The 27,930-nt window shown below is 45.3% G+C and overlaps 3 protein-coding genes across 4 annotated transcripts; all 3 read left to right on the top strand.

The window, feature by feature from the left end:
- The first annotated feature begins 597 nt into the window (after positions 1–597).
- On the top strand, positions 598–9,634 carry LOC137888508 (battenin-like). Of its 2 annotated transcripts, none has more exons than XM_068731913.1 (13): positions 598–698; positions 837–920; positions 1,524–1,603; positions 2,411–2,496; positions 3,434–3,506; positions 4,156–4,299; positions 4,441–4,580; positions 5,230–5,282; positions 5,362–5,430; positions 5,514–5,569; positions 5,652–5,745; positions 6,210–6,350; positions 7,649–9,634. In XM_068731913.1, exons 1-13 carry the CDS (start codon positions 639–641, stop codon positions 7,763–7,765), a joined length of 1,197 nt encoding a protein of 398 aa, XP_068588014.1. In that variant the 5' UTR covers positions 598–638; the 3' UTR covers positions 7,766–9,634. The 2 variants fall into 2 exon arrangements, with proteins under 2 accessions (XP_068588014.1, XP_068588013.1); XM_068731912.1 differs by having other exon boundaries at positions 5,227–5,282.
- A 947-nt stretch (positions 9,635–10,581) lies between these two features.
- LOC137888507 (serine/threonine-protein phosphatase 4 catalytic subunit B) lies at positions 10,582–15,340 on the top strand. Its single transcript, XM_068731910.1, has 9 exons — positions 10,582–10,851; positions 11,506–11,790; positions 11,954–12,005; positions 12,101–12,151; positions 13,250–13,351; positions 13,465–13,638; positions 13,727–13,853; positions 14,196–14,385; positions 14,543–15,340. The coding sequence occupies exons 2-9, from the start codon at positions 11,681–11,683 to the stop codon at positions 14,670–14,672; spliced, it is 936 nt and encodes a 311-aa protein (XP_068588011.1). The 5' UTR covers positions 10,582–10,851; positions 11,506–11,680; the 3' UTR covers positions 14,673–15,340.
- Positions 15,341–17,133: 1,793 nt separating this feature from the next.
- Positions 17,134–26,144, top strand: LOC137888509 (aldehyde dehydrogenase family 3 member B1-like; the record flags this gene model as incomplete). The annotated part of the gene is made up of 9 exons (XM_068731914.1): positions 17,134–17,194; positions 19,182–19,351; positions 19,598–19,708; positions 21,667–21,787; positions 22,639–22,724; positions 23,567–23,648; positions 24,316–24,708; positions 25,792–25,958; positions 26,045–26,144. Coding segments are annotated over exons 2-9 (1,222 nt in total), but the record flags the coding sequence as incomplete, so codon positions are not given.
- Between the last annotated feature and the right edge of the window lie 1,786 nt (positions 26,145–27,930).

The following is a 27,930-nucleotide window of genomic DNA, read 5'->3' as shown; positions in this document are numbered from 1 at the left end:
AAACGAGTGTTTACTTAGCTAAACTTAAATGGAGCCCACAGCTTCCTGTTAGCATCAGTAACGTTACGCGCTCACATTCGAGCAGAAGGAAACTTTGTGTTTGATGCGAAGCAATGAAAGGCTCCTGATAACCTAAACAAATGAGTTACAAACTATTTTCAGGTCATCGTCCACTCGAGGAGGCAACATATTTAATACTTATTGCAATCTGGTGAACGTCTAGTTAGTGCTGTATGTAGCAAAAGCTCCCAATCCACACTACGCTTAAGTAATAACTTTAGTGTACCTCTTCTAAATCAATATCAGAGCAGGGTATCATATTCCAATGAGTCAGTAAAACAGTCCATTATCAAACGTCGACATTGAAGCCGTGCGTACATGTATATTTGTAATTTACTCTCTAATCTGAATGACTTTTTTTATGTAGGAGAACATCTTGTAAAGACAACATTAATCACTGACGCATTAAGAGGTGTGCCGTGTGCCATTGGCATCCTTCTCACAGAGAAACCACTGAGCCAGTGGCTTAGTTATTGCTGCTGACCCTGAATTATCTCACCTGCTCTTCTGATTATTACCCCCCCCCCCCCTCCCCCCCCAGGCTCCTTGGATTGTGCAACAACTTTGCGTACGTGGTCATGCTGAGCGCCGCCCACGACATCCTCCAAAAACAAGAGTCCAAAAACGGCACATCAACTGTAAGAAGGCCCATTTTATATTCATGTTTTGTCTCTTCTTCTTGCTAATGGCATGAAGCTAAAATATAAGAACGCGAGAAGAAAGTGAATCACTCTTTTCCTTTCCCTACATGTGTGTGTGTGTGTGTGTATATATAGACTACAGCCACCTCCGCCGTGGAACTCCAAGGTGTGAACAGTAGCAACGGTAGCCGCTATGACTGCAATCCTGTCTCCACTGCGGTAAATGGATACTCACTACACAACGGGGAGCGAGCTTCACCAGTCTGTATGTTCACGGGGAATTAATTGGCTGTATTTTGGCAACGTTTCAGCCGTCGTTTAGCAGTGGAGAGACTGTCCTTTAGCTAAAACCAGGAACTACTTTCTCTCACTGTAGAGCAACGCTATTTAGTCGTGTTGTTCGGGTCCAAATCTTGACATTTTAGTGCAAAGTATTTGAATTCTACGAGTTCTAGCCAATCGCAGACGCATTAGACGTGACCGGGCGTGTCTCAGGCGCTCCGCCGGCGCCGCCGTGGTCGATGGTTAGTTCATGTCCTTTGGATTTCCAGGGTAGAGGCGCTTTAGCCAAAACCCCGGGGAGTAGTTCCTCTTTAAATACGCTCCTTTCTGAAGCGAGGAAACGGGAACTGAAGCTAATATGTCAAACTAGAAGTGAAAGTACCGGAGTGGAAAGTCTCCTCAGCTGCCAGTGCGGCAGAATCCCCCAGTGTTCTGAGGCTAAATGACACCGTGAGGCGTGAACACAGAACACACGGGATCGTAGTTTGTGTTTGACATGTCAACACTGCTTTCAAAGAGGGCCTCACCTTCTCTCCTCAGGCTGTGCTGTTAGCCGACATCCTCCCGACGCTCTTCATCAAGCTGTCGGCTCCCTTTGTGATCCACAAGCTGCCTTATGGGTAAGGAAACCAACAACATTCCACATTTGACACATCCGACAGTCGTCCCATCATTCAGTGTTACACAGAAGCATTCGGTTTCAATGCGGAGGTCACTTTTAGTGCCTCATCTCACTTTTTGTACGTTTTCAAATAGTGGCCAAATGAATGAAGGCCCGTTCAGAACATATTCCAGAAAAATGTTCCCCTGGTTCACCCGTTGTCTTCAAACTACTTTTACTGAAAAAACCCAAAATGTGGCATTTACACATTTTTGGGGGGCGCTCTTAAGAAATAATAAACGGTGCGTAACAATTGTGTTTTGAACGTGAAATGAGCCAGGATCAAAGTGCGCCTTGTGCCAAAACTGAGCAAAAACGAGCATCAGTCAAATACACGTGTGACAGAACCTGTTGTATTTAGCTCTGTGTATCCAGCCTTCAGCGTTTCAAACACTTTGTTTCCTGCTTTTTGATGACACGTTGAAGACAACTACAGGTGAAGAGAGTGAACACATAACTAATAGATATCACCGTGAAACTTTATTACAAGTTTTCTGAAATGTTTAAATATGCAAATGGATCGTTATCTACTGATAACTTTTGGGTGAATTCAGGAGAAATCTACAGACGCAAAGTAGTGCAATAAAGACCTGAATATGTATTTTGTGTGTTTTTTTTCCACTGCTCTGTAAGAAGATGTGATGTGGAAACCAAACAGAGCAATAATAATACCTTCCAAATCAAAGCACGGCCCTGTTACGTTTGAGCACCACACGAGTGTTGTGCTGCGTTGTGAACGTGCTTCTTTAAATCCCTGTTTCTCCAGGTTCCGAGTGTTGTTCTGCGCCATCATGGCAGCAATCAGCTTCCTCCTGGTGTCCTTCTCCTCGGCCGTGTGGATGAGCATCCTAGGTGAAGCTTCCTCTTCTTCTTCTTTTTCTCAGAGCTCTTATTATGTTGATCTCTTATCGGCGGTGGAACCGTGAAGCATTCTGATGACGGATTAGACGCATCTTAACATTTGCTCACTTTCATTTCCTGTCCTCTTATCTGAACGGTTGCAGCTGCGGTTTATTCTGCAGAATTATGAGCGTGATCGTGTTCTCGTGACCGGCTGCTAGAAGTTTATCATCCCCACCCTAGGACTGATCCGTGAGCTGATGTTTGAGGTCAGCTTTATGGACCGCTAGAGTGTGTGTGTGTGTGTGTGTGTGTGTGTGTGTGTGTACACACACACACACACACACACACACACACACACACACACACACACACATACTTGGTCGAGGACCACAATGCAAAGTAGCAACACGGACCAACCGCTGCTGTGATTCCTCGTCCATAAGAATTTCTGTTTTTGTCTAAAAAAACTGGAGCTGCCTTTGTGGAAGAAGGAGCACAGGAGGCCCCTGAGGGCCCCTGAGGGCCCCTGAGGGCCCCTGAGGGCCCCTGTTTACAACCCCCTGTTGCTCCGACTCTCTGTGCACCATGTGAGCACAAATGACAGCCGAGCAGTGATGATGCAAAAATGCCGACGACTGATGAAGCGTCCGAAATCTCAATTTGCGATGGAGTAAACAATTCCACTAACTACATACAAGGTAGAAGTGAATAAGTAGTCCGTAAACCGCTGAGTCAGCGGAGCAAATTTTTAAGTGTGTGAGCGCGTCCGCCTTCAATGGACCGTTTTCTTCTTGTGGAACTAGAGTAACTGATACTCTAGAGCCATGGAAGTGAGCCACGGGTCGAAGACACTCGGGTCTAGATGTGGTTCTTCTTCTCTTGTCGGACGAAGCGACGAGTCGTTCACCGGCGTCTGTCCTCCCTGCTCTCCTGCTGTGTTTTCTAGGCGTGATCTTCGCCAGTGTCGGCGCTGGACTGGGAGAGCTGTCCTTCCTCTCTCTCACCGTCTACTTCAGCAGGTAAACACTTGAGCCATCCTGCTCCCCTCAACAGAAGAACCTCCAGTGTGAGGTTCAGTAGTCTGGCTCCAGCTGTAGGACTTCACACAGGACTGCATTCTATTATCACGATAATAATTATGAGCTGTTTAATAATAAAACCTTTAATATCTGAGAACATGTCAAAGACAGGCAGTATGTTTTTAAACACGTTATTTAAATTACAGCAAATGTAAATGAATTGTGTTCGTGCTTTCATTGGTATGGATTGGAGTATTTTGAAAATGACTTAAATGTTCACTGTTAAATCATAAAAACATGTGATACTTAGATTATTAAAAGTACGGCATAGCAAATTAAAATGATAACTTTTAAAGTCAAAATTAAAAAAAAGTCAAATATCACTTAAATTCCTATAATTTTGACTTGCCATGAGTGTTTTAATTTGTTAATATTCCTATCTGACGTCCTTGATTTCAGAATCGTGTGAATGAATTTGGGTTATTTTTGACACTTGAGTGTGAAATCCCTGACGTCAGAGCTTCCTCAGAGGACCCTTGACGGCAGAGGCTTTTGAGACGGTCTCTCCACTGGATCGGCCTGCCTTCTGTAACGTACCGGCCTTATTGAAGACACTTCCTAACTATCCACTAACACCCCCCCCCTTCAGGGACGTGCTGGGATACTGGGGCTCAGGCACCGGCGGCGCCGGAGTGGCCGGAGCCCTCCTCTACTCGGTCCTCACCCAAGCCGGCCTGTCGCCCCAGGTCACGCTTCTCATCATGCTGGTGGTGCCGGTCGCCATGTTGCTCAGGTGAGCGCGCGGAGCCGCAAAGATAAGAGAGCCGATGAGCATCTACGATGTGAGGTCAGATATGCTCCCATTTCATCTCAGTTTAGGATGAAAGTTTGTATTTACTTTGTCTTGTGCTTATCCCAACAACACCACCTCCAGCTATTTCCTCCTGCTGGTTGTCCCGCCTTCGTTGCCTCAGTGGAGCGTCAGGGAGACGGAGTCCACGGCTGTGGGCTCAGAGGACAGACGGGCGCTGATGGACGGGTCGGAGGACGAGGGCGAGGAGAAGTCACCGGCAGGTACATCGAGGCGAAACGATGGAAACGCAGTCTGATCCACACTCATCTGACATAAAGAAAACACATTGAAGGAACCCAGTGAGAATAAAAGAGTCTAGAAACACAGCGACCTATGTTGTTGTGTTGCGTTAGCTGCAGTTGAGCAACACGTTGGAGGGCATCGCTGCAATCAGATAGCGATGAAGGCGTGTGCTCTTCTTCTTTAAATGAGTCTTTCCATCACGTGGTCAGATGTGAGCTCTGATACCTCAAAGGCCCCAACAGGTTTATCTGGGTTTGTTTGGACACACAGATGTTATCCGCTCTGTGCAGCACTCCAACACAGATGTTTACACTTCAAACTCAGTGTGTAATTAATACAGATAGCTTTGATACTGCTAGATTAGCACTCCCCCCCCCCCCCCCCCCGCGCTTCCATTCTATGTGCTCACCGTGTAGAAAAAAACTTCCTCTAAACCTTTAAAGACAGTTAAAGTTATGACAGTAAACATTTCTAAAAGAGTATCTTAACATTAAAAACAATGTGTCTTCTATTCAAACTCAGTGTGTCATTTTATCTTTAACACATCAGATTTGATGGCGTAGCATTGAATCTGACTGTGAATGTATTGTAAGTCCAGCTGACCTGTTCTCCCCTTCAACGCAGCAGAGGACAGGACCACCGGACCGCTCGCCTTCACAGAGAAACTTCATGTCATCAAAGTAAGTTTAAAAGCCGTCCTCTGTTCCTCTTGACTATTTGCCTGGTTGTACTTTTCCTTCACCTGGTTCCTGTGAGCAGGGCCTGCTGAGGTTCGTGGTCCCCCTGGGACTGGTCTACTTCGCTGAGTACTTCATCAACCAGGGCCTGGTGAGCTTTCATCTCGCTGCGCGTTGTCAGACATACAGAAGATCTCGTGATAACATTGAACATGTCGACGTTTCCTCTCCCAGATGGAGCTCCTGTACTTTCCCAAACTCTTTCTGTCCCATGCGGAGCAGTATCGCTGGTCAGTTGTCCTCACTAGAATGTCGCTCTGAAGGTTGTCTTAAGGACGTGGAGGTCAAACTGACTCGTTGATCGTGTCTCAGGTACCAGACGCTGTACCAAGTTGGTGTGTTGGTGTCTCGGTCGTCGCTGTGCTGCGTGAAGATCAGGAATCTGTGGGCTCTCTCTGTGCTTCAGGTGAGACGTGAAGTACAAAGACATGTTTTGGTGAAACACAAGACGATACGCTTTTTCTCAGACTCTGATCCAGAAATTAAAAGACGTTAAGTCCACCTGTGGTGTCACATGATCAGTCACATGATCCAACGGAGCTTTGATTAGATTGAAAGACCCAGAGACGGGGAGATGACATGCTGTCCATGTAAGGGCGTCTGATTGTTCTTCTTTTAGCGCAAATATAACATCCAGTTTGTTTAATGCTGACACAAGAGCGACATCAACAGAAAGTTCCCCTTCAGCTGCCGCCATCTTGTTTTTCTAAAAAAAAATGCCTCAATGGCATCCTCTCAAACACGGCCCATGTTAACAGGAAAATAGCCAAATCGCAAACACATTTCAGATCGCTCGCCATGAGGTGCAACACGTTTTGTATGAAAGACGTCGGTCACCAGGCTCTCCGTTCTGCCCCGTCCCTCTCGCAGGTGGTGAACGCGGTGCTGCTCCTGTTCGCGGTGCGTTTCCAGTTCCTGCCCAGCGTCTGGCTGGTGTTCGTTATCGTCCTCTACGAGGGCCTGCTGGGCGGAGCTGCGTACGTCAACACCTTCTACTTCATCAGCTTGGAGGTCAGGTCCACTTTCTGTCTTTCAGGGTCTCCACGTGTCGATGAAAGCAGCTGTTAATGCAAACGTAACACTTCCAGGCGTAACTTGTCTCTTTTCTTTCCCCCCCAACTGCTTCTACATAGCCGTTACTTTTATCGTTTCAAGTCAGAAACATCTGCAGGAGGTGTTGACTCACTGATGTGAGCTTCATAGCATTCAAAAGATACGGCACAGTGGAAGGGATCGGACACAGCTGACAGTCGCTGTCAAAAAAAACTTCAGCTAGTTCAAACACTCTGCCGCCAGAAGTTTAAGGAAAGGAAAAGAGAGAGCACATGACTCCTGTTGCACTGGCTCCCCTTCTCTTTCAAGGCCTTCTTACTCACACATGAAGCTCTTAATGATACAGAACCTTCTTACATTCTGGACGTTTTAACTCCTTATCAGCCAACAACAGTCCTCTGATGCTCTTACTGCATCTGTTACTAACGTAGCACACAAAACGAGTTCCGTGACTCTGGAACACCCGGGTCAGCGCCGTTAGATATGAGAGCTCTGTTGACATTTCTAAAAAAACAACTCGGGGCCTACTTATGTCGACAGGCGTCTAGTTTATGCACTATGTTTATGTCTTTTTCTACGAGCATTTTTATTGCTTTTATTTCTCCTTTTTATTGGATCTTTTTTTCTATTTTTATGAACGTATTTTTTACACATTTCTGTTTTTAATGCCAAACTGTAACTCAATTTAAGCAGCATTTTATGTATGAAAGGTGCAATCCAAAAAAAGGTGTGTGTGTGTGTGTGTGTGTGTGTGTGTGTGTGTGTGTGTGTGTGTGTGTGTGTGTGTGTGTGTGTGTGTGCGTGTGTGTGCGTGCGTGTGCGCACGTCTGTGCGTGTAACGTTGTGGGGACATAAATCTGTTTACACAGGAAGTGTCCCCAAGGACCAGGAACCTTTTAAGAACTCACTGTCCACAGTCAAAAGTCGGTTCTGGGGACATTTTAACCCCCAAAAAGTCCCTGGTTGAGTCTGGGGAGGGAACCTTCAGGGTGGGGTTTGCAGGGATGACCACCTCTGATTGGACACACACACACACACACACACACACACACACACACACACACACACACACACACACACACACACACACACACACACACACACACACAGCACCGCTGCTTCAACTCGTGTACCACGTCATTCATAAAACAAGGAAGTGCAGAGCATTTCTCTTAATTTGATAACATTACAAGTAAAGTTTGTCTTTGCTGTCGGCTTCTGGACTCGTCCTGACGTCTGTCTTTTGTCCCCCGCAGACCGGAGACAGACACAGGGAGTTCGCCATGGCCGCCGCCAGCGTAGGAGACAGTCTGGGCATAGCTTTGGCCGGGCTCACCGCGTTCCCCGTCCACAGATACTTCTGCTCCCTGTGACCTCGGCCCACACGCCGCCCAGCAGGGCGAACGGGCCGGAACGTGGGCGTGTTCTATTTACCGGTAGAGACTTTACTCCTACGTGAAAAAAGCAGGAGTAGTTTTCAACAGGAAGGCACGCTAAAAGTGTCCTTAACCGACCCGTGGGTTTGGAGTTTGCTCGTTTGCACAAACTGCATCTAAGAGTCTATAAAACTGAAATAACAGGTCAACGTCCGGTTTACGTCCACGAGATGAGGAAACGTGGAACCATTCTAATCTCAGTGCAACTGACTGTTTATTTAATCATCAGAATATTTGCAACATTATCTTTAAAAAAAAAAAAAAAAAAAAAAAAAAAAAATACCACCTAACGTATCTTTCTCACATAGTTTGAAGAGAATACTTCAACATATTCCTGCAAGATAACAGTCATTTTACTGACCTTTACTTATTATTTATGACGATGTTTACGCAATATGACCTCGTGACACTTAACACAACAACGCGTGTGTGACGACGACGAGACGAGTTTCATATTTAATCAACCAAAGAGTGCTGACTGTCGACAGCCACATGACTGACCCCATGACCCCATGACCCCTCTCTGGACGGAGCAGATCCAGAGGTTAGAAGATGAAGTGGTTTCATCGTTCCTTTGTGTGTTCTTCTTATTGCTGACTGACAGCTGTTAGTGTTGTTTTGCTCCTCAGTCACCGGTACTGTTGTTTAACGGGTCCTTGGATTAGCATTTTATATTTTATTAACTGTAACACTCTAGAAAACAGCACAGTCTCTAGAGCTGCGTCAACGCTAATTCTTTTACATGTAAATGAAGTGGGTGGAAGGGCGTCGCAGCAGTCGACGGTAGGGTTCATTTTTTTGTGATGCAATTTGTATTTCTCAATCCCGGTTGGTGGTTAGATTGAGGATAACCCTATAATCATTAGCATTAACATCCATCTGTAACACTGGACATGGATCATAAGCATATAAGTATATTATTAGAACCATCGGCTGCCCGACAGAGGGCTCTTTAGAATAACCCCTCCTCCCTTCCTCACATGGGTAAGACGACCCAACACACACTCAACCAAAAAAACCCCACCTCCTTCATACTCCCACGTGTTCGGCAGCTGTCAGACACTAAAAGTAGAAGTCTAGTGAGATTCCTCAGTGTCACCTCCTGCATCATGATTTAGAAGGAGAACACGCGGTAAACTAGGAGCACAGGTTCAGACAGTAACTCTAGACCAGAGGTGTTTCACATCTGGCCAGTCCCACATCACATGTAACATTCATTATTACTATGTTATACGATGACGGTACATTTGAGATTCATGATTTGATAGTTTCTGGATGAGATGGGCATATTTTGCCCAAACTCTTTTCCAATAATTTGACTGACGCCGGCCCTTTAAGTCAACATTCCAGATTCGCTGACGGACATGTAAGTTCTTCTTGTGCGTATTAGATAATCACATTTGGGTTTGTATGACTATGGAGTCGATGTATTGGAAGAGCTTTTTTATTTTCACGGAACTCCATGAGCTTGTTAACATCCCCAGAACATGTTTTGCAATGATGCACTTTGTACATACATACACACACACACACACACACACACACACACACACACACACACACACACACACACACACACACACACACACAGATTAAACATGTGCACATTCCTACTGAACATGTTGTGTTACGCTGCTGCTGTTGAACTTAGTTGCAGCTTACTGATTGGGTTTTTAAGCCTGTGCTTTTTCAATTTTTTTTTTAAATATTTTAAGTGTGAATCAAAGGCTTAACAATTGGACAGAAAATGGTTGCTTATCATGTAAAATACAAAATGTAAATAAATTTGCAAGTGCAATTCCAAAATGTGGTTTTTCTCATTATTCAGTTAGCCAGTAGGATGCTGTGAATGTGAGTGTGGTTATTGCTTCTGGTCATTTGAAATGATAATGATAATGATAATGTTGGACCATCTGTTAGCGAGACACTACCTTTGGATTATTATACCAAGGGTTTCATTCAAAGCCATTAGGACTGCAACTAACGACTTTTGTCATTGACAAAGAACCTGCTGATTATTTTCTCGATTAATCAACTTGCTGTTTGTTCAGGAAATAGTGAAAAAACGTCAGTTATAATTCTATAAAACCAAATGTGACGTCATGTTGCTCATTATGTCCAAACAACCGTCCAAAACCCCAAAATATTCCGGTTTTTTTTTTATCACAAAAGCGGAAGATCCTCGCAAGTAAGAGGCTGAAACCAGGACAATTTGGGTATTTTATGTAAACGATTAATCAATTATCAAAATTGCTGACAATGTTCTTTTGATTGATCTCTTCAGCTCAAGCTTACATATAATTATACTAATAGTTGAGCTACATTTGGGGAATTATGTGGTTGTGCAGCGACAAATAAACTTTAAAGAGCCGCTTTAGAAATGCTTACATATTTAAAAAAATAAATAAATACTCTGCTTTGAATAATCATTTCTGTCTGGTGTTATTTTTCCACAACAAAAGGTACATTTCCTTTCAATAAAATTGTTAAAATGACATATATTGCTTCTCATATATAATATAGACAAATACAGTATCTAACAATATGTTTAACAGCAAGACACAAGATGTCTCCTACTTCACTGAGAAATCCCGTCTCTTCAGCTTCTACGTCACAGGTTTCCTGCTGGCTGTGATCTGATCTGCGCATGCATCATTCACAAAGTAAAGGCCAAACACTAAAGTGACGTGACGATTGTAAAATACATTGTTGACTGGAGGGGGACTTTAATTCACCGTTTGTTTTATCGTGCATTCCCAAGCTTCCTAATATCTTCATTCACGCTTCATTGCATTGAACCGTGGACCGTCCTCTCCACGCACTCTACCCAGGCTGCGCCGAGCAGTGCGCGTGCCCTACACCGGAAGTTACAGTCAAGTCGTCCGTGTTCATGAGCACGGCAGGAGTGAACCGGCAAAGACGATAGTTACCGGGGGGGAAGAAGAGGAGCCGGTGGATCAATTCCCTGGAATGAAACACATAGATGTTTTGCTTGCCGCCGTTCTGATATCATTCACGTAACAGTATGTACGCCTACTCCGGTTCCGTCGAATTAGCGGCGTTGTGAGATCCGTTGTGATGTGTGTTGCTAGCGTTAGCTAGCTAGCTAGCTCGCCACATTAGCCGAGAAGCGCTAGCCAGTGCTAGCCAGTGTTGACGCCGTCTAGTGCCCCGACAGCCGTGGTTAGCGAGCTAACGTACAGCATTTCGGCAGCCAAGCCGAATGCGTCAATTAAATTCACCAACGCGCCAAACGTGTGCGTTTTTCCCGGCACAACGTTGGTAGACATTAGCGTTAACCATTGGGACAAATTCCCAATCAAAATGGTTGGCTAAGTTATCAAAAGATCAGTTGTTCACTGACGTCGTTAGCAGCGGTGTAAGCTAACGTGCTAACGGTTAGCTCGCTACGCCCATAGGCCTCACATTCCTGGACGAATAACGTCAGTTTCCTCCGGTGCATTGTTCAGTGTGACGTTCAATAAAACGCAACGTCAATGTCCCATTGTTATGAATAATATAACCGTAACGTTTAGTTAGCAACTCAAGTTCAAGTTAACAAGTAGTTAGGTTAGCAAACGTTAGCTGAACCTGCTTCTCCGCTAAAGTGAATGAAGTTGCATTGTTTAGCCTGTTGTTGAATTTGTTCGCCTTTTTTTCTCTCCCTCTTTTTTCAGTTTCTTATTCTGAACCTTCCAGCAAGAGGCGGACGTGCGGGTGTTAAAGGGCCCTGACTTTTTCCGAGGAAGGAGTGTGTTGTGGCTGTCCGCTCCGTTGCCCGGAGAGAGCCGGTTCTTGGACTGACCCCGGCGTGTGTGTGTGTGTGACCGTAGTGTGTGAGCAGCTCTCCCTATGTGTGTCACAATGGGGGACATCAGCGACCTGGACCGACAGATAGAGCAGCTCAGACGCTGTGAGCTCATTAAAGAAAACGAAGTCAAAGCACTGTGTGCCAAAGCCAGGTAATGTTTTATTAGTGTTTCATCCGACCTTTTGACTCCTGCTAGATGAATTAAGCTGCGTCCTATAAGCATACTAGATATTCATTGTATCCAGTATTTACCACATGCTAATCTTACAAACAGGAAGTTGACGTATCTTATTTCTACTTGTGTGTGTTTTCAGAGAGATTTTGGTGGAAGAAAGCAATGTTCAGAGAGTAGACTCTCCTGTCACGGTCAGTAACGTTTTCTTTTGGCTCTTGTTTGCTTAGGATTGAACTCAAAGTCGATTAAATGTGTTTTCATATTGGTTTGTTTTTCTCCCTCATAGGTGTGTGGTGATATACATGGTCAGTTCTATGACTTGAAGGAGCTGTTTAGAGTAAGTTTCTGTTTCCTTTTACTCACTGCAGACTTGAGGCCTTTACACTTATGAATCAGTTGACCCAGAACAGCGTCTAGCGGTCTGAGATGGAAACTTTATTATTGTTTCCTTTTAGCAAAACGCTCTTGGTGAATTTGAGTTCCCTCTGACAGTTATGTCTAGGGCTTTTATTGTGAAAGGGAAGGAGTGGAATTGGTCTGCCTTGCCTTTGTCGAGTTTGAAAGGAATAATAAAGTTTTCCGTCTTGGTTTGTACTAAGGAGCCTCCCTGTTGTACGGTGTAGTTTTTATTCTTGATGCCTTTATTCTCAGTGCGATAGCTCACAAAAATCCGTCCTCGCTCTGGAAAAAGTATTAACGGCTGTCATAAAGAATGATCAGCTGCTTGCTCATCATGATACTATTATAATGATCGCAATCTGATAATTGTGTGTCATCCAATGTCCTGCAAAACACGCAAGCGCTCTTTAACCCTCTGAACTCCAAGCAGTTTCACATGCTATATATATATATTGAGCTATTCGCATTTTTACAGCCTCTCCTCAGTGCTGTGCTCAGCACACTGCAGTCAAAGTTTCCTGGAATTTGTCACGTGACTGTTGGTCTCAGCCGAGTCAATCGTGTCTTCCTAGTTGGATCGAAAGTTTTTTTCAGGATCTGGTCACTATTCTAAGCTTAGTTTCTGAAGCGTTTGTCACACATGATGTGTTCAAGGACTGTCGGAAAAAGGAAAATCTGACTGACCGTTTTTACAGCTTCTGACTGATGAAACGTGTCGTTTTGACTATTTGTTTAAAGAAAACATGCTTTCCATCCTGCCGGAGGGTTTTGGTTGTCTGTGGGTTAAAAAAAACATTTTAATGCAAACGAGCAACATTCAGGCGGACATATTTACAGCTGAGGTTAATTATGACGGCCCATTGAGTACTTCAGAGGTGTTGTTCCGCCTGTTTGATGTTGAAATATCTGCTGCATCCAAATCATATTCTGCTGAGTGGAAAAGGGAGGCTTTGGTGAGAATGCCCACATCTGATGGTGGGTCTCAAACATACATCAACACTGTTTAACCACCTGGTCTTGATTCCTCGCGTGACAGGTGGGTGGCGACGTCCCAGAGACAAATTACCTCTTCATGGGCGACTTTGTGGACAGAGGCTTCTACAGTGTGGAGACCTTCCTGCTTCTCCTAGCTCTTAAGGTACACTTGACATGCATTTTGTTTCTCGCAAATGTGTTTTTTGGAGAAGAGGTTTCTTGAGGTTTTTCGAGAAGTGGAGTCACGCCTCGCGCTCCTCCCTTTTTGCTCCACAGGTGCGCTACCCGGACAGGATAACCTTGATCCGGGGGAACCACGAGTCCCGGCAAATCACCCAGGTCTACGGCTTCTACGACGAGTGCCTCCGCAAGTACGGCTCGGTCACGGTCTGGAGGTACTGCACGGAGATATTCGACTACCTGTCCCTCTCCGCCATCATCGACGGCAAGGTGAGAGAACCTTTCCCTTTGAACTTGGATGCAGGAACTGTTTCCGTGGCGGTGTTACGACTCTGATGGCCCCCCTTTTGTCCCTCAGATCTTCTGTGTGCACGGCGGCCTGTCTCCCTCCATCCAGACACTGGACCAGATCCGGACCATTGACAGAAAACAGGAAGTTCCCCATGACGGGCCCATGTGTGACCTCCTGTGGTCAGACCCTGAAGGTATGCAGGCATCCTGTCAAGCCTTTTAAACGCTGAATTGTTGGGAATGTTTGGTTTTTATCAAGCAGCAAGAGACATGAAGCTCAAGTGCCAAAAACTGCTCTTGAGGCCGGCTCGGGTCTCAGCTGGCTCCATCCCCAGAAGACGATGTAACACCGACGCTCTATAAATTGTCTGGATTGTGCCAACACGCTGTCCACACCTCGCTGAGATCTCAATGCGGAGCCGGGCCCACCTCGGCATGTGGTCTGGCTGATCGGATCCCGATGCTCCCATCTCGCAGTGTGTAACCGCGTCCTCAGCAGCCGATCTTCACCTGACCGCTCTTCTCTCCGCCCTCAGACACCACAGGGTGGGGGGTGAGTCCCAGAGGCGCCGGCTACCTGTTCGGCAGCGACGTGGTGGCGCAGTTCAACGCCGCCAACGACATCCACATGATCTGTCGAGCGCACCAGCTGGTCATGGAGGGCTACAAGTGGCACTTCAACGAGACGGTGCTCACCGTGTGGTCGGCGCCCAACTACTGCTACAGGTATGTGGACGCAGCAAAACTCACATGGTCCCTGTTATTCACAAATTATGTGAGTGTCTTAACCACGTTGTCTCTCTCTCTCTCTCTCTCTCTCTCTCTCTCTCTCTCTCTCTCTCTCTCTCTCTCTCTCTCTCTCTCTCTCTCTCCGGACAATCAGGTGCGGCAACGTGGCGGCCATCTTGGAGCTGGACGAGCATCTACAGCGGGAGTTCATCATATTCGAGGCGGCGCCGCAGGAGACCAGAGGCATCCCCTCCAAGAAGCCAGTAGCCGACTATTTCCTGTGAAGTCTCTCCGAGCGGACCGCCGCGATGCGCCGGAAACAACCAGCCCCTCCGGTACCATTTCACACCAGCCGCCCTCCTCCATCATCCTGTCGGACTGAACTCAGAGCAGTTAGACAAAAACAACAAAAAACTGCCAAACAAACCCCCTCCTCCCCCCCTCCTCCCTTCTCTTGTGAAGCCGCATGTGGCTTCAGCTGTGGGAGAGCTGTGTTTGTGCCGCGCTGCCTGGAGGCTGACGGAGCAGTCACTGTGAAGGGTGGATGCTGGGTCTCATGACCGCTGTCACTTCTCCTCCGTCGCTTCCTTTCTCCCCTCGGCCTCCTCTTTCATTTCTCCTTCCGCCCGCTGTAGATACGACCCCCCCCCCGACCTGAGCTTCACCACTCTGGTAGTGTTTTTTTTTTTTTTTTTCCCCATGACAAACATCGTCATTTAGTTTTTAGAAGTATCTGGAAAGAGTTTTTATTTTTTCTCTTCGTTTTTAAATATTTGCAGATGTAGGAAGTTAAACAATTGTATCATTTAAAGGGAAACGTTTGCTGATTTTCCTCCAGCCTCTGGGTAATGTGTGTGTGTGTGTGTGTGTGTGTGTGTGTGTGTGTGTGTGTGTGTGTGTGTGTGTGTGTGTGTGTGTGTGTGTGTGTGTGTGTGTGTGTGTGTGTTGGGGGGGGGGGGGGGGGGGGGTGAACGGCGACCCGGAACTGTGATCTCTCACACACACACACACACACACACACACACACACACAGCTGGTTGAAATTGGCAAACGTGTCTCTCGAGGAATTCCTTCAATGCATACATTTTCTTTTCTTTTTTTGATTTTTGTATAATTGTTGCTGCCAGGATTAAATGCAAGATGACGTTATTCCCCCACATCTTTTGCTCTTATGTTTCTGTTTAACAGTTATGTGCGTCATTATTTAACACACGCAGCGCTGCTGCTCAGCGACCGGCCGACAGGAGTCACTATACTCATCATCGTTTTCTCTCTTAATTCCTTTTAATCTACAAATCACTGTAGGTCTGTCAATTTTGATATTGTGAGAATAAAGTTTTTGTATCAATGCTGAGGTTTTTTTTTTTTGTTTTTTTTTCAGGTTTTGTTTAATGAGGCTACATACTAGTGGTGTAACGGACCACTGTCGATCGGTACGGACCCCCCCCAGTTATCACAGTAACATAAATGGATATTAGAGATGAATTATGAGCTGTTTACATTAACTCTAAATCATTAAAACTACTGACAAGATTTGTTTTAACCCATAAAAATACAATATTTTATTTCCCAATCATCTGAATTGTTTTATGAAGAAAACCCCGATTCTAAATGACTAATACAGTAAAAAGATGTAGAATTGTTGGTGGTTTACAGACTTCAGACTGGTTGAAATGGATCTGTATCTGCCAATATGGATCATCAATGATCTGCAATCAGTGTCGGCCGCATAAAAACGTGATCAGGGATCTCTCAAAGTTATCTGCTCCCTTTCTTTTGTTCTGGTCTGTGACTCTGATCCGAATCCGTTGCCCCTCTACTACATACACTACGTTCTTTGGTTGTCAAACACTCTCATATCGCATGTTTCAGGGTCAGTTCAGATAAAACCATGAGCACATTTTGTATGCAGTCATTTGTGAAAAGCACTAACATAACTGTCAGAAGCTGAACAGATGTGGTATTAGTTTTCCTTTTTTCTGTTAAATGTGGGCGTGTCATTCATTCTGTCTGCCAGATGTGGTGTGAAGAAACACATCACGTCCCACCTTGCTCCATGACAATTTGTCTTTTAGTGCAATTATTACTAATATGAAGACTGTCACTCAGTAACAGACGTGCCCACATATGGGCAGAAGTACAAGCTTGTGACTGAGAACGGATCAACCGATAAAACCGGTTGTTGGGTTTGCCTCAGGCAAACTGCTCAATGAACAGTTAGGTTTACATAATTACCATAGTTCAGACACGGAGATCCGGACTGAACACGCAAAGCCTCGGTAGCAGGTGATGGACCGGCGGGGACATGTCCCTACCGATGTCCCGGGAGGACGGAATTGACTTGTGCTTGTTCCAGCTCGTCTCGCATTAAACCAAACGTGCTTTGAATGTGCAGAACGTTTTCAAGCACGAGCTATTACATCACATATTTTGAGTTGTCACCTGTCGCCATGCATTATGGGTTTTCATTTACATACTTTAAGGCATTTCCATCATAAATTGATGCGGACAGATTCACCAGAATGTGGGGAAAACATTAAGTGTTTATACGCTGTCTGGCGTGTGCACCACGCACGCGCACACACGCACACACACACGTGTCCCAGCCGACGGTGAAACCATACCTACGCAGCTGGGCCACGGCTCTCCCGCCTGACTGGTCTGAAGGCCGGTTTATCTGGATCAACCCTAAAACATTCCCGCCCCCCATCTCGCGCAGTAGACCGGCAGGTAAATCAGCCGACACCCGGAAATACCGACTCACTGTCTTCGGTGTGTTCTTCGGCGCGGGACACAAACTCAACAGGTAGATTGACACGTTTGTTCTGAGACTCTTCTTTTTGTTTAATAGCCCGTTCATAGTTGTGAAATAAATGTGATAACGTTACACGTGCGTTTCGTTTGGTCTGCCGTACTTCTGGCCACGCGCAATCACCGCGCGGCTGCATATATCTACAATTTACATAATACTCTCAATTAGCAGGGTTTATAAACTAGCCTCCCCCGCACGCGCTGGTTCAGTGTGATGACGCATCCCGTGGTCCCTGTTGTGATCCCGGTCTCATTTACCTGCTGTTTGATTTGTAACAGCAGGTTTGATCTCTCCACTATGGGTAATAATAATCATATTACCCATAGGAAGGCTCGGGTAGTAATTATAGCCCTAACTTAATCCGGATTACTGAATCACATTAGAAAAAAAAGAAAAAATAGCCATAATCACCCCAGAGATAAGTTGCATTGTCATATTAATTGGTTCCATTATGATTATCTTTAAAATATCTGTATTTAACATTCTGAGGCTTAATATTGTAGCAAACAACCGTTAACTATGTAAAGCATATTGCATCCCAAATTGCATGACTGTGTAAAATCATGCAGATGGAGACATTTCTCTGATGAACAGGGAAACCTGCCAACAAGCCCTGAAGAACATCAGTCTGATCAACACGACCTTCCATCCTCGGGAGAGGAAAGGGAACGGGGTTTTTGAGACCGGGAGAAGCCCGTCGAGATAAAGAAGGTCCAGCATTGTGTCCTCCATTTTCCCACATGGAGGACGCTTTTCTGGAGAAACCCGATTAGCGTCCCCCACGTCAGCATCCATGTTCTATTAAAGTAGTGCAAGTAGGAGTATCTAAGAACAGAGCTGGGTAACTTTACATTAACATAAGGAATCAAGTTCTCTAAGTGGGGGTCAATTGATATCATAGACTGTATATAGAAGTGGATGTAGTCATTGTGACGTCACCCATTGTTTTTTTTTTTGGGCAACCAATGAACAGAAGTCCTGGGAGACTGTGGATAAGTGGAGAGCAGGGCTGTCCTTCAATCAGAGAATCGGCGGTTCGATCTCCGGCTCCGCTAGTCGCATGTTGATGTGTCTTTGAGCAAGACACTTAACCCCAAAATTGCTCCCGTAGCTGTGTTATAGAATCTGAATCGTAAGTCGCTTTGGATAAAAGCGTCTGCTAAATGACTGTAATGTAACGTTACCATAGTTGGAATGCGGAGAAGTGACGTAGAGACGCCGCATGCGGCTCTGGTAGCGGCAACGACCTGTCAATCACAGTAAGCCCGCCCTCTAAATGGACCATCATTTACTAAATGAACATCATGCTGTATTGAAGAAGACTGTAAACTAGAGATTGAGACCATAAACTCATGTTTACAACGTTTACTGAGGGAATAAATCAAGAGAGAAGTAGAGTCATTTTAGACTAGACTTCTATACAACCAGAGGAGTCGCCCCCTGGTGGACATTAGAGAGAATGCAGGTTTTAAGACGCTTCCACATCGGCTTCACTCTTCAGAAACGGAGGTTGCCGCCTGGTTGACATTCCACTGATCATGAACCACAGACAAAGGGCCACGGATGGTGTGTGCGCAAAAAAAAACACGAGAGCATTGAGACAAAATCCTTCAAATGGTATATATCTAGCTGCCAAACTGCGCTCTCAGCAACATGAATGCGGATGAATGTCACATCGGTAGCCTTGACAACAGGTGGCCTCCAGTCCGTCACTCACTTAACGGGCACGGCCAAGTACGACGTCATCCCACTGAGATCAACAACAGGCCTTCTGATCCATCGGCCATTAATCAATTCATTATTCAGCTAATGTAAGCGAACGAGTGTCAGAAACACTTCCTTCATAGTCGCTGATCGAATCTGCTGTGACAATCATTTGGCTGTTGTTTTCTCAGCTGTTCCAGCTTATCAAATGTGTGTAGTATTTATACTCGTTTCAAGTTACCCGAGGGGAGAACTCCTATTTCTCTGTGTGTTCCAGGTGACAGGATGGACACCCAGAGCCAGGTCGTGGACAGGTTGCGGTCGGTGTTTCGTTCGGGCGTCACGATACCGGTGGAGTTTCGCTTGACTCAGCTGAACAAGCTCATGTCCATGATCCAAGAGAACGAGGAGCAGATCTTAAAGGCACTGCACGAAGACCTCGCAAAGGTACAAGACGGTACACACACACACACACACACACACACACACACACACACACACACACACACACACACACACACACACACACACACACACACACACACACGCGTTGACTACCTTTCCAACTGCTTATTGCTAAATGTGTACGTTTGAAGGCACACATGCACACTTGCAGGGTGTTTGTAGCACATTATATGATTTGTTTGTCCGCTATGATTCATGGAGCACTAACCTCCCCTTTCTTATTGTCAGCCAAAATTCGAGGCCATCATGTCCGAGGTCGACATCGTGGTCAACGAGCTGTACTTCGCCATCGCTAACTTGACAACCTGGATACAGCCGGAGTATGTCAGCAAAAACCTGGTAGGTTAAACAATGATTTTACAATGACATTTTATTTGTACAGCGCTTTAAAAGGTACTCAGACGCTTTCCATGGTAAAAACAGAAACAAAAGAAGTAATGATATGTGAGTCTTAAGTGACTGAGAATGTCTGAGGGGCTGGGGGAGGGAGTTCCAGAGGGAGGGGGCAGCGATGGAGAAGACCCTGTCCCCCCAGGTCCGATGCTTGGACAGAGTAGAGGGGGTAAGGAGCTTGGCGTCGGCGGATCTGAGGTTGCGGGTGGGAGCGTGTCGATGCAGGAGGTCTAAAGGTATGAAGGGGTTTAGGGTTATGAAGGACTTTATATGTGATGAGGAGAATCCTGAACTGGATTCTTTGCCAGTGGAGGTTCTGAAGGACTGGGGTGATGTGGTCTCTGGTGGAGTGGGAGAGCAGACGGGCAGCTGAGTTCTGGATGTATTGTAGTTTGTTGATGATTTTGGTGGGTGAGCCGTACAGGATGCTGTTGCAGTAGTCCAGTCGAGAGGTGATGAAGACGAGGATGAGTGTTTCAGCGGCTGTGGAGGGAGGGGCCTAGATGGGCGATGTTTTTGAGATGAAAGAAGGCGTTTTTTGTGATGTGATTGACGTGGCGTTCAAAGGAAAGGGTTTGATCAAAAATGATACCAAGGTTACGGACATGTGTGGAAGCAGGAACAGTGGTGCCATCGATGCAGAGGGAGAAGTTGTGGTGGGATTTGTTTAGTGATTTGGTGCCGATGATGAGGATTTCAGATTTGTCACTGTTGAGTTTGAGGAAGCTGGCTTGCATCCAGGTTTTTATATCTGTGATGTAGTTGGTGGTGATGGGGGTGATGGATTTGGAGATGTAGAGCCGGATGTCGTCAGCATAGCAGTGGAAATGGAAACCATGGTGTCGTATGACGTCGCCAAGGGGGAGCAGGTAGAGGATGAAGAGGAGGGGACCGAGTACTGAACCTTGGGGGACACCTTGAGAGACTGGGGCTGTGTCAGACTTGGATTTGTTGATACTAATGAACTGTTCACGGTCAGAGAGGTATGATCTGAACCAGGAGAGGGCTGTGCCAGTAATGTGGAGGGAGGACTCGAGATGGAAAAGGAGGATGGAGTGGTTGATGGTGTCGAAGGCTGCACTGAGGTCAAGCAGTACCAGGATGTTGAGGGAGTGGTCATCGGAGGAGAGGAGGAGGTCATTGGTGACTTTGATGAGGGCAGATTCTGTGCTGCGATGAGATCTGAATCCAGATTGAAATGGTTCATACAGTTGGTTCGAGTCCAGGCGGGTTTTGAGTTGGTGGACAACAGTGCGTTCCAGTATGTTCCAGGAGGTGCGGGTGGAGGGCTGGGAGACAAGCCATGACTAGAGTGGAAGGGATAGGGTCCAGGTCACAGGTCGGAGTCTTCATGTCAGAAAGTGATTTATTGAGATCTGAGGGAGAATTGGGAGAGTGACCGGTCAGTTAGTGGAGGATGTACAGATACTGGGCTGGACGTGGCCAGTTGGTTGTTGGGTTTAACGATTATTTTTACCATTGTCTTATCATTTTATTCCTTTTTAGAATTTTTTTTTTATTGTTGAAATTTGTCTGTGGATTGACAGTTTGACAAATGGTACAAAAATCCAAAGATTTTTAATTCACAAAAATGAACACGGCGCCGGCCGGGCTGAAGAGTGACCACACCCAGCAGTGACTCAAATGTGATGCCACGGTGTACTGACACACCCTGGAGTCCACTTCTACATCACTGCAGCTACGCTGTGAAGTGAGATCACTGGAGGTCAACAAAAAAAAAGAAGATTTTTCAGCCATTGCTGAATATGTATTGCACTTCCATAAAGTTATAAAGACAGATTTAAAAAGATCCTGTCTTTTTAAATCTTTTTTTTTTTATCTCTTCGTGATTTCATCAGGTTTATTCATAATGTAATACATTTCTTATCTTCGTTCATTTTCAGGCCACAAAGCTAGATGACTGCTTTGTACGGCGGGAGCCGCTGGGAGTGGTGCTGATCATCGGGCCGTGGAACTACCCGCTGCATCTCCTTCTCCTGCCTTTGGTTTCAGCCATTGCTGCAGGTATCATCCACACCCATAATCACCAGAATATACACTATATATTGACTCAAAGCTGAACCACTCCATATTTGTGCCTTTTTTTGTTTTAGTGTTACAAACAATCAAATGACAACAAAATGATCAAAATCCCCTTTGAGGCCCTTCAGCTCCGTGGAGCTTTGGGGCCATCATTGATTTGAGACCAGTGATAGTGAAGAAAAAAACAAGTGGGCAGAAACAGGACTCCGACGGGATGATAAGGTTGCTTGAAAACTGCAATTTCGGTTGATGTGGTGAACTTTTTCGCTAGCTGTATCCAGCAGACACAGAGCAACATTGTCGTTCGATGTCAGTCCAACTCTCGCTCTGATACTGGCTCTTCAGCTGCTTTGGGTAAAGTTTCAGGGTTTCTTGCTAAACTGCATTGTATTCATTCGGCGTCTGATGAAACCTAAGTTCACGGAAACGCGGAAGTCACGGAATGTGAACCCGAGGGTTGATTGCAGCCGACTCTCGTTTATCAGACGTCGGCATCGTGACGAGACCTGGAAAACGTTCTGTTCTAGAAAGAACATAACATGTCTGTGCTTGATGCCAATTAGGGTAAACATTAATTTCCTCATTCTTCTGTAAAAAGTAATTACTGGTTCTACCTTCATCCCTTTTGAATCCGCAAGAAGGACGCCCTTAAACTTTGCTCCAGTTCAACGTTGTAGAAAAACACGTGTGGCCTTCATCAGAGCGGGACAATGGAGGGCTGAGGAGCTTAGTTTGGGTTTAAAGCGGCATTAAAGCACCTTTTGAAACGTGTGAACTCGTGTCAAGTCGATCACTGCCGTCTTTACCGACTGGATGATGTTTCCTCCGACTAGGAAACTGTGCAGTCATCAAGCCTTCAGAGGTCAGCGCCCACACAGAACGTCTGATGGCAGAGCTCATCCCCAAATATTTGTCTCAGGTAAAGCAACATTTTGAGGGTTTTTTTTGTTTAATCTACAAATTCAGTTACAATCTAAAGTTCTTGATAATATATAGTGCGGTTTATATCCAGAAACTATGTAGGGCTGTACCGCACACAGTGCTCAGTCCAAAAGTACAAAAGAATAAAGATATTTGTATTCATTTCCATGCTTTTATCTCATTAAATATCCAGCTTTAATCCATATTTGTTGGAGTTTAGCCTTCGGAAAACATTTTGCTCTCCCGCTTGCCGCACACAAAGGGAGGCACGCACCTGTTGGATTGCGGTCTAGCAGCAATCTATCGGCGCCATACATTACATTTGTATAACCGCAACAACACAAAATCCTATTTTTCCCTTCTTTTTTTTTTTTTTAAAGGGTGATGTTCTAAAATATGACGAGGCATTCAAAGCTTCATTCAGAATGCTCAGTAGAAGCTTTGACTGTCACAAAAGACATTCTGTGGAGCTCTAAAACTATCCAAGAAATGCAGTCGATACAGAACCACTTGTTCCTGGAAGAGACCGGTAAATATAGGCTGGATGAAAACAGGCTGGACTGCTTAGTGGAGCAGCGGGGAAAGTCTTCTGTCATGATGACACAAGTTCCTCTTTTTCTGTAAAATGTTCCTTCCAAGTTGCACCTAATGTATCTGAGTGCGCAACACTCCTAAAATACACCACAACAACCGCACCCTGAGGGAAGGCAAGGCAGCCAGAAACATTTCATTGACAAAGAAGAAGAGTTTCGTCACTTATCTGATTTTGATTGACTTGGTAGCAAAGAGCTGTGACCTAGTTTCTACATGTCACCAGTGACGATCCTCTTATTGTGGCAGGACTGTTACACAGTTGTTCGTGGTGCAGCAGAGGAGACCACGACACTTCTGCAGAATCGCTTTGACCACATCTTCTACACGGGTAAGAGTCTCCATTGTGTGTGTGTGTGTGTGTGTGTGTGTGTGTGTGTGTGTGTGTGTGTGTGTGTGTGTGTGTGTGTGTGTGTGTCCTTTACACTGGTCAAAAAAAAAAAAATCACAAATACAACAAACGAATGCTATGATCTAAATCATCGCTCTGCAATTAACAGACGTACAGGTAAGAAGTCTGTACATCAACTGAATGATTCTGGGTTTCAGCTGTGGCACAAGGAATCTCCCTGATTTACTAACATTGAAACATGCTAAAGAGGTAGTGTAACAGTATACAGCTATTTCTACATGACGTAAAGAATAAAGATGGCTCATTTTACTTCATCCACCAAAAGCTCCTGGAGTCTATTGAATTGACTGAGGGTGTTTATGAATTGCTTATGACTCTTACACCGTTTCATCTCTCCAGAGTAAGAGTAACTCTTTTTTTTTTAGGTTACATGGCCTCTCTCTTTAAAATAAATGAACATCTGTATTTCAGTTTGAAGCCGGACGGTGATGTAAAGAAACACACTTTTCATTCAAATTATGTGCAAATCAATCCAGTCAACCGGCTTCATAAAACAGCACACGATTTAAAACGTTCACCACGTTCATGCTCGCCAGAGGATGAACCCTTTCCGCTTTGGACACTTGTCTTTTTTTTTTTTTTTTAGGTTCTCAGAATGTGGCGCGCATCGTCATGCGGGCCGCCTCGGCCCACTTGACCCCGGTTACCTTGGAACTGGGCGGCAAGTGTCCGTGCTTCATATACGGCCGGGTGGACGTCGCGGCCGCCGCTCGCCGCTTGGTGTGGTCAAAGTATTTCAACGCCGGCCAGAGCTGCGTGGCTCCGGACTACGTGCTGTGCTCGCCCGACACGAGGGACGCCCTGCTGCCCGCGCTGCGCCAGACCCTGGAGGACTTCTACAGCAAGGAGCCTCAGACCAGCCCCGACATGTCTCGCATCGTGTCGCCGCGACACTGGACTCGGCTGATGGAGCTGCTCAAGAGCTCCGCTGGAAAGGTTGTGGTGGGAGGAGAGAGCGACCAGGAGGACAAGTACATAGGTGGGTTCGCGGTAAACTTCAAAACACTGTAGAACGCATATATTTAAAAAAGAAAAGCTATATAAGTATCGCTGTCCGGGCTTTAGGTCCACCGTCACACCAGACCGAGTGACACCGTAGCATTGAAACCGCTGAGTGTATCGTATCGCATTGAGCGAAAGTGAGTTTCATCTCCCATGAAATAAGCTTCTCCTATTTAAGATGATGATTGTGTTTCCTCATTTGAACGAGCCCCAATATGTTGAACAAAAGATATTTAGTCCTCTATAAAATTGGTCGCAAGGGCAACACTGTGGCATAAAGAAGTTCAAAGTTACCTAATGAAATGTTACATTCTTGAAAATCCAGTGGTTTTATCAGGAGGCAAGCTCCGGTTCTGTCGAGTAAAGCCAATGAGGAAGTGTCTGCATTCTCTCTAATGGCCAGCAGGGGGCGACTCCTCTGGTTGTATAGAAGTCTAGTCTAAAATGACTCTACTTCTCTCTTGATTTATTCCCTCAGTAAACATTGTAAACATGAGTTTATGGTCTCAATCTCTAGTTTACAGTCTTCTTCAATACAGCATGATGTTCATTTTGTAAGTTATGATCCATTTAGAGTCAAACAGACCATAAAGCAGGGTATGCTTTAGGGCGGGGCTTACTGTGATTGACAGGTCACTGCCGCTACCAGAGCCGTATACGACGTCTCTACGTCACTCCTCCTCATTCCAAATATGGTCACTCCTGTTCATTTGTGATAAAAACAACATGGCGACTGCTGTAATCAAAGATGGCGAAATCGCCAAACTCGAGGCTTCAAAACGGCAGTCCACAAACCAATGAGTGAGGTCACAACGACCACCTCTATATACAGTCTATTGTTTTTATAATATTTTGCCGACCCCATTTTTATCAGTGAGGGTAGGTCAATAACAGAAATGCCTCTCTGTCTGTCGGATAATCAGTAACGCTCTTTGTGAATTGAACAAAAACATTTGATCCGTAGAAATCTTGATTTCTGTGTATTTTCTTTGTTCTCCAAAACATTTGGGATCACACGACATGATATTTATGTCTCTAATGTGCTAATGTCTTCTGTCAGCTCCCACAGTGCTGGTGGACGTGGCCGAGGACGACGCTCTGATGGCGGAGGAGATCTTTGGCCCCATCCTGCCCATCCTCACCGTGGAGTCTCTGGAGGAAGGCATCGCCTTAATCAACCGCCAAGAGAAGCCGCTGGCCCTCTACGTCTTCTCCGACGAGTCCTCTGTAAGAACACAGAGCCCTGCGTCGTAGCCGTGGACATATTGTGTTGTCTATTTTTGACGTCCCGTTGTCCTCCCCTCGTTTTGAAGGTGGTAAACACCGTTCTGGAGAAGACCAGCAGTGGAGGATTCTGCTCTAATGACGGGATCATCCACATGTGCCTGCCGACCCTGCCCTTCGGAGGTGTAGGTAGGTAGTGACGCTGGCAGAAAGCTCCTCCCACTTCCATAATTCCCTAAGTTTCCTCCCAGCTGGAGAGTTGTGGGATTTTGGGGAACTGTTGGGTGCGATTACAAAATCAGGTTTTGTATCTTAAATTCCTGGGTAAACTTAAGATGACCTAATTAATTACTAACCCGCAACAATTAATCACTAACGAGCAAAACAAGCTTACTTTTAAAAGTTGTTGCCACGCTGGCAACCAGGCAATCGGCTTCCAAAACCGGAAATACGGTCGCCATTTTTTTTTTTTGCTACCGTACATTAGCGGAATAATAAAAATGTAAAAACTAATTAATAAATGCTTTGGTACAGTAAAATAATATGTACAGTAGTCAATGGCCTATATTTTTGCCACGAGTGAATACAAATCAATTCAAAAAGATAATTTTGCACGTCAGGAAAGTCGCAGTTTGTTGTAGATTTCTCGTATTGTCTTTTAGTTTTGTGTGAAACCGCTCAGGGAACTACATCTCTCGCCTTGCATTGTACGTCACCAACACAGCGTTACATTGGTTAGCTACAGTTGTGGTCAAAAGTTTACATACACTTGTAAAGAACATAATGTCATGGCTCTCTTGAGTTTCCAGTTATTTCTACAACTCTGATTTTTCTCTGATAGAGTGATTGGAACAGATACTTCTTTGTCACAAAAAACATTCATGAAGTTTGGTTCTTTCATGACTTTATTATGGGTTAACAGAAAAAGTGATCAAATCTGCTGGGTCAAAAATATACATACAGCAACATGAATTAGCAATTTTGGTGACTTAGAAAGTTGTGTCAATGAAATGAGCTTCATAGCATGGCCTCTTAACTTCTTGTGAGTGATTATGAGTGACTACAGCTGGTGACTTCTCTGAGGCCATTTAAATAGGGCTCATTGGATACAAACGCCCACAAACGCTACAATGGGAAAGTCAAAGGAGCTCAGCATGGATCTGAAAAAGCGAATCATTGACTTGAACAAGTCAGAAAAGTCACTTGGAGCCATTTCAAAGCAGCTGCAGGTCCCAAGAGCAACAGTGCAAACAATTGTTTGTAAGTATAAAGTGCATGGCACTGTTTTGTCACTGCCACGATCAGGAAGAAAACGCAAGCTATCACCTGCTGCTGAGAGAAAATTGGTCAGGAGGGTGAAGAGTCAACCGAGAACCACCAAAAAGCAGATTTGCCAAGAATTAGAAGCTGCTGGAACACAGGTGTCAGTGTCCACAGTCAAGCGTGTTTTGCATCTCCATGGACTGAGAGGCTGCCGTGCAAGAAGGAAGCCCTTGCTCCAAAAGCGGCACCTTAAGGCTCGACTGAAGTTTGCTGCTGATCACGTGGACAAAGATAAGACCTTCTGGAGGAAAGTTCTGTGGTCAGACGAAACAAAAATTGAGCTGTTTGGCCACAATGCCCAGCAATATGTTTGGAGGAGAAAAGGTGAGGCCTTTAACCCCAAGAACACCATGCCTACCGTCAAGCACGGTGGTGGTAGTATTATGCTGTGGGGCTGTTTTGCTGCCAATGGAACTGGTGCTTTACAGAGAGTAAATGGGATAATGAAGAAGGAGGATTACCTTCAAATTCTTCATGATAACCTAAAATCATCAGCCCGAAGGTTGGGTCTTGGGCGCAGTTGGGTGTTCCAACAGGACAATGACCCCAAACACACATCAAAAGTGGTAATGGAATGGCTAAATCAGGCTAGAATTAGGGTTTTAGAATGGCCTTCCCAAAGTCCTGACTTAAATCCCATTGAGAACATGTG

The sequence above is a fragment of the Cebidichthys violaceus genome, unplaced genomic scaffold (genome assembly GCF_023349555.1).
Source record: "Cebidichthys violaceus isolate CVI_PGR_0920_01 unplaced genomic scaffold, fCebVio1.0.p SCAF_541, whole genome shotgun sequence".
In the NCBI taxonomy this organism is placed as follows: domain Eukaryota; kingdom Metazoa; phylum Chordata; class Actinopteri; order Perciformes; family Stichaeidae; genus Cebidichthys; species Cebidichthys violaceus.
The sequence above is the reverse complement of the archived record's forward strand: the minus strand, read 5'-3'. Positions and strand labels throughout refer to the sequence as shown.

Coding starts and splice junctions, on each gene's coding strand:
- LOC137888507 (XM_068731910.1), top strand. CDS start 11,681: ATGTGTGTCACAATGGGGGACATCAGCGACCTGGACCGACAGATAGAG. Junction 12,152..13,249: donor ACTTGAAGGAGCTGTTTAGA/GTAAGTTTCTGT, acceptor CTCGCGTGACAG/GTGGGTGGCGACGTCCCAGA. Junction 13,352..13,464: donor TGCTTCTCCTAGCTCTTAAG/GTACACTTGACA, acceptor TTTGCTCCACAG/GTGCGCTACCCGGACAGGAT.
- LOC137888508 (XM_068731912.1), top strand. CDS start 639: ATGCTGAGCGCCGCCCACGACATCCTCCAAAAACAAGAGTCCAAAAAC. Junction 5,746..6,209: donor GGGCTCTCTCTGTGCTTCAG/GTGAGACGTGAA, acceptor TCCCTCTCGCAG/GTGGTGAACGCGGTGCTGCT. Junction 6,351..7,648: donor TCTACTTCATCAGCTTGGAG/GTCAGGTCCACT, acceptor TGTCCCCCGCAG/ACCGGAGACAGACACAGGGA.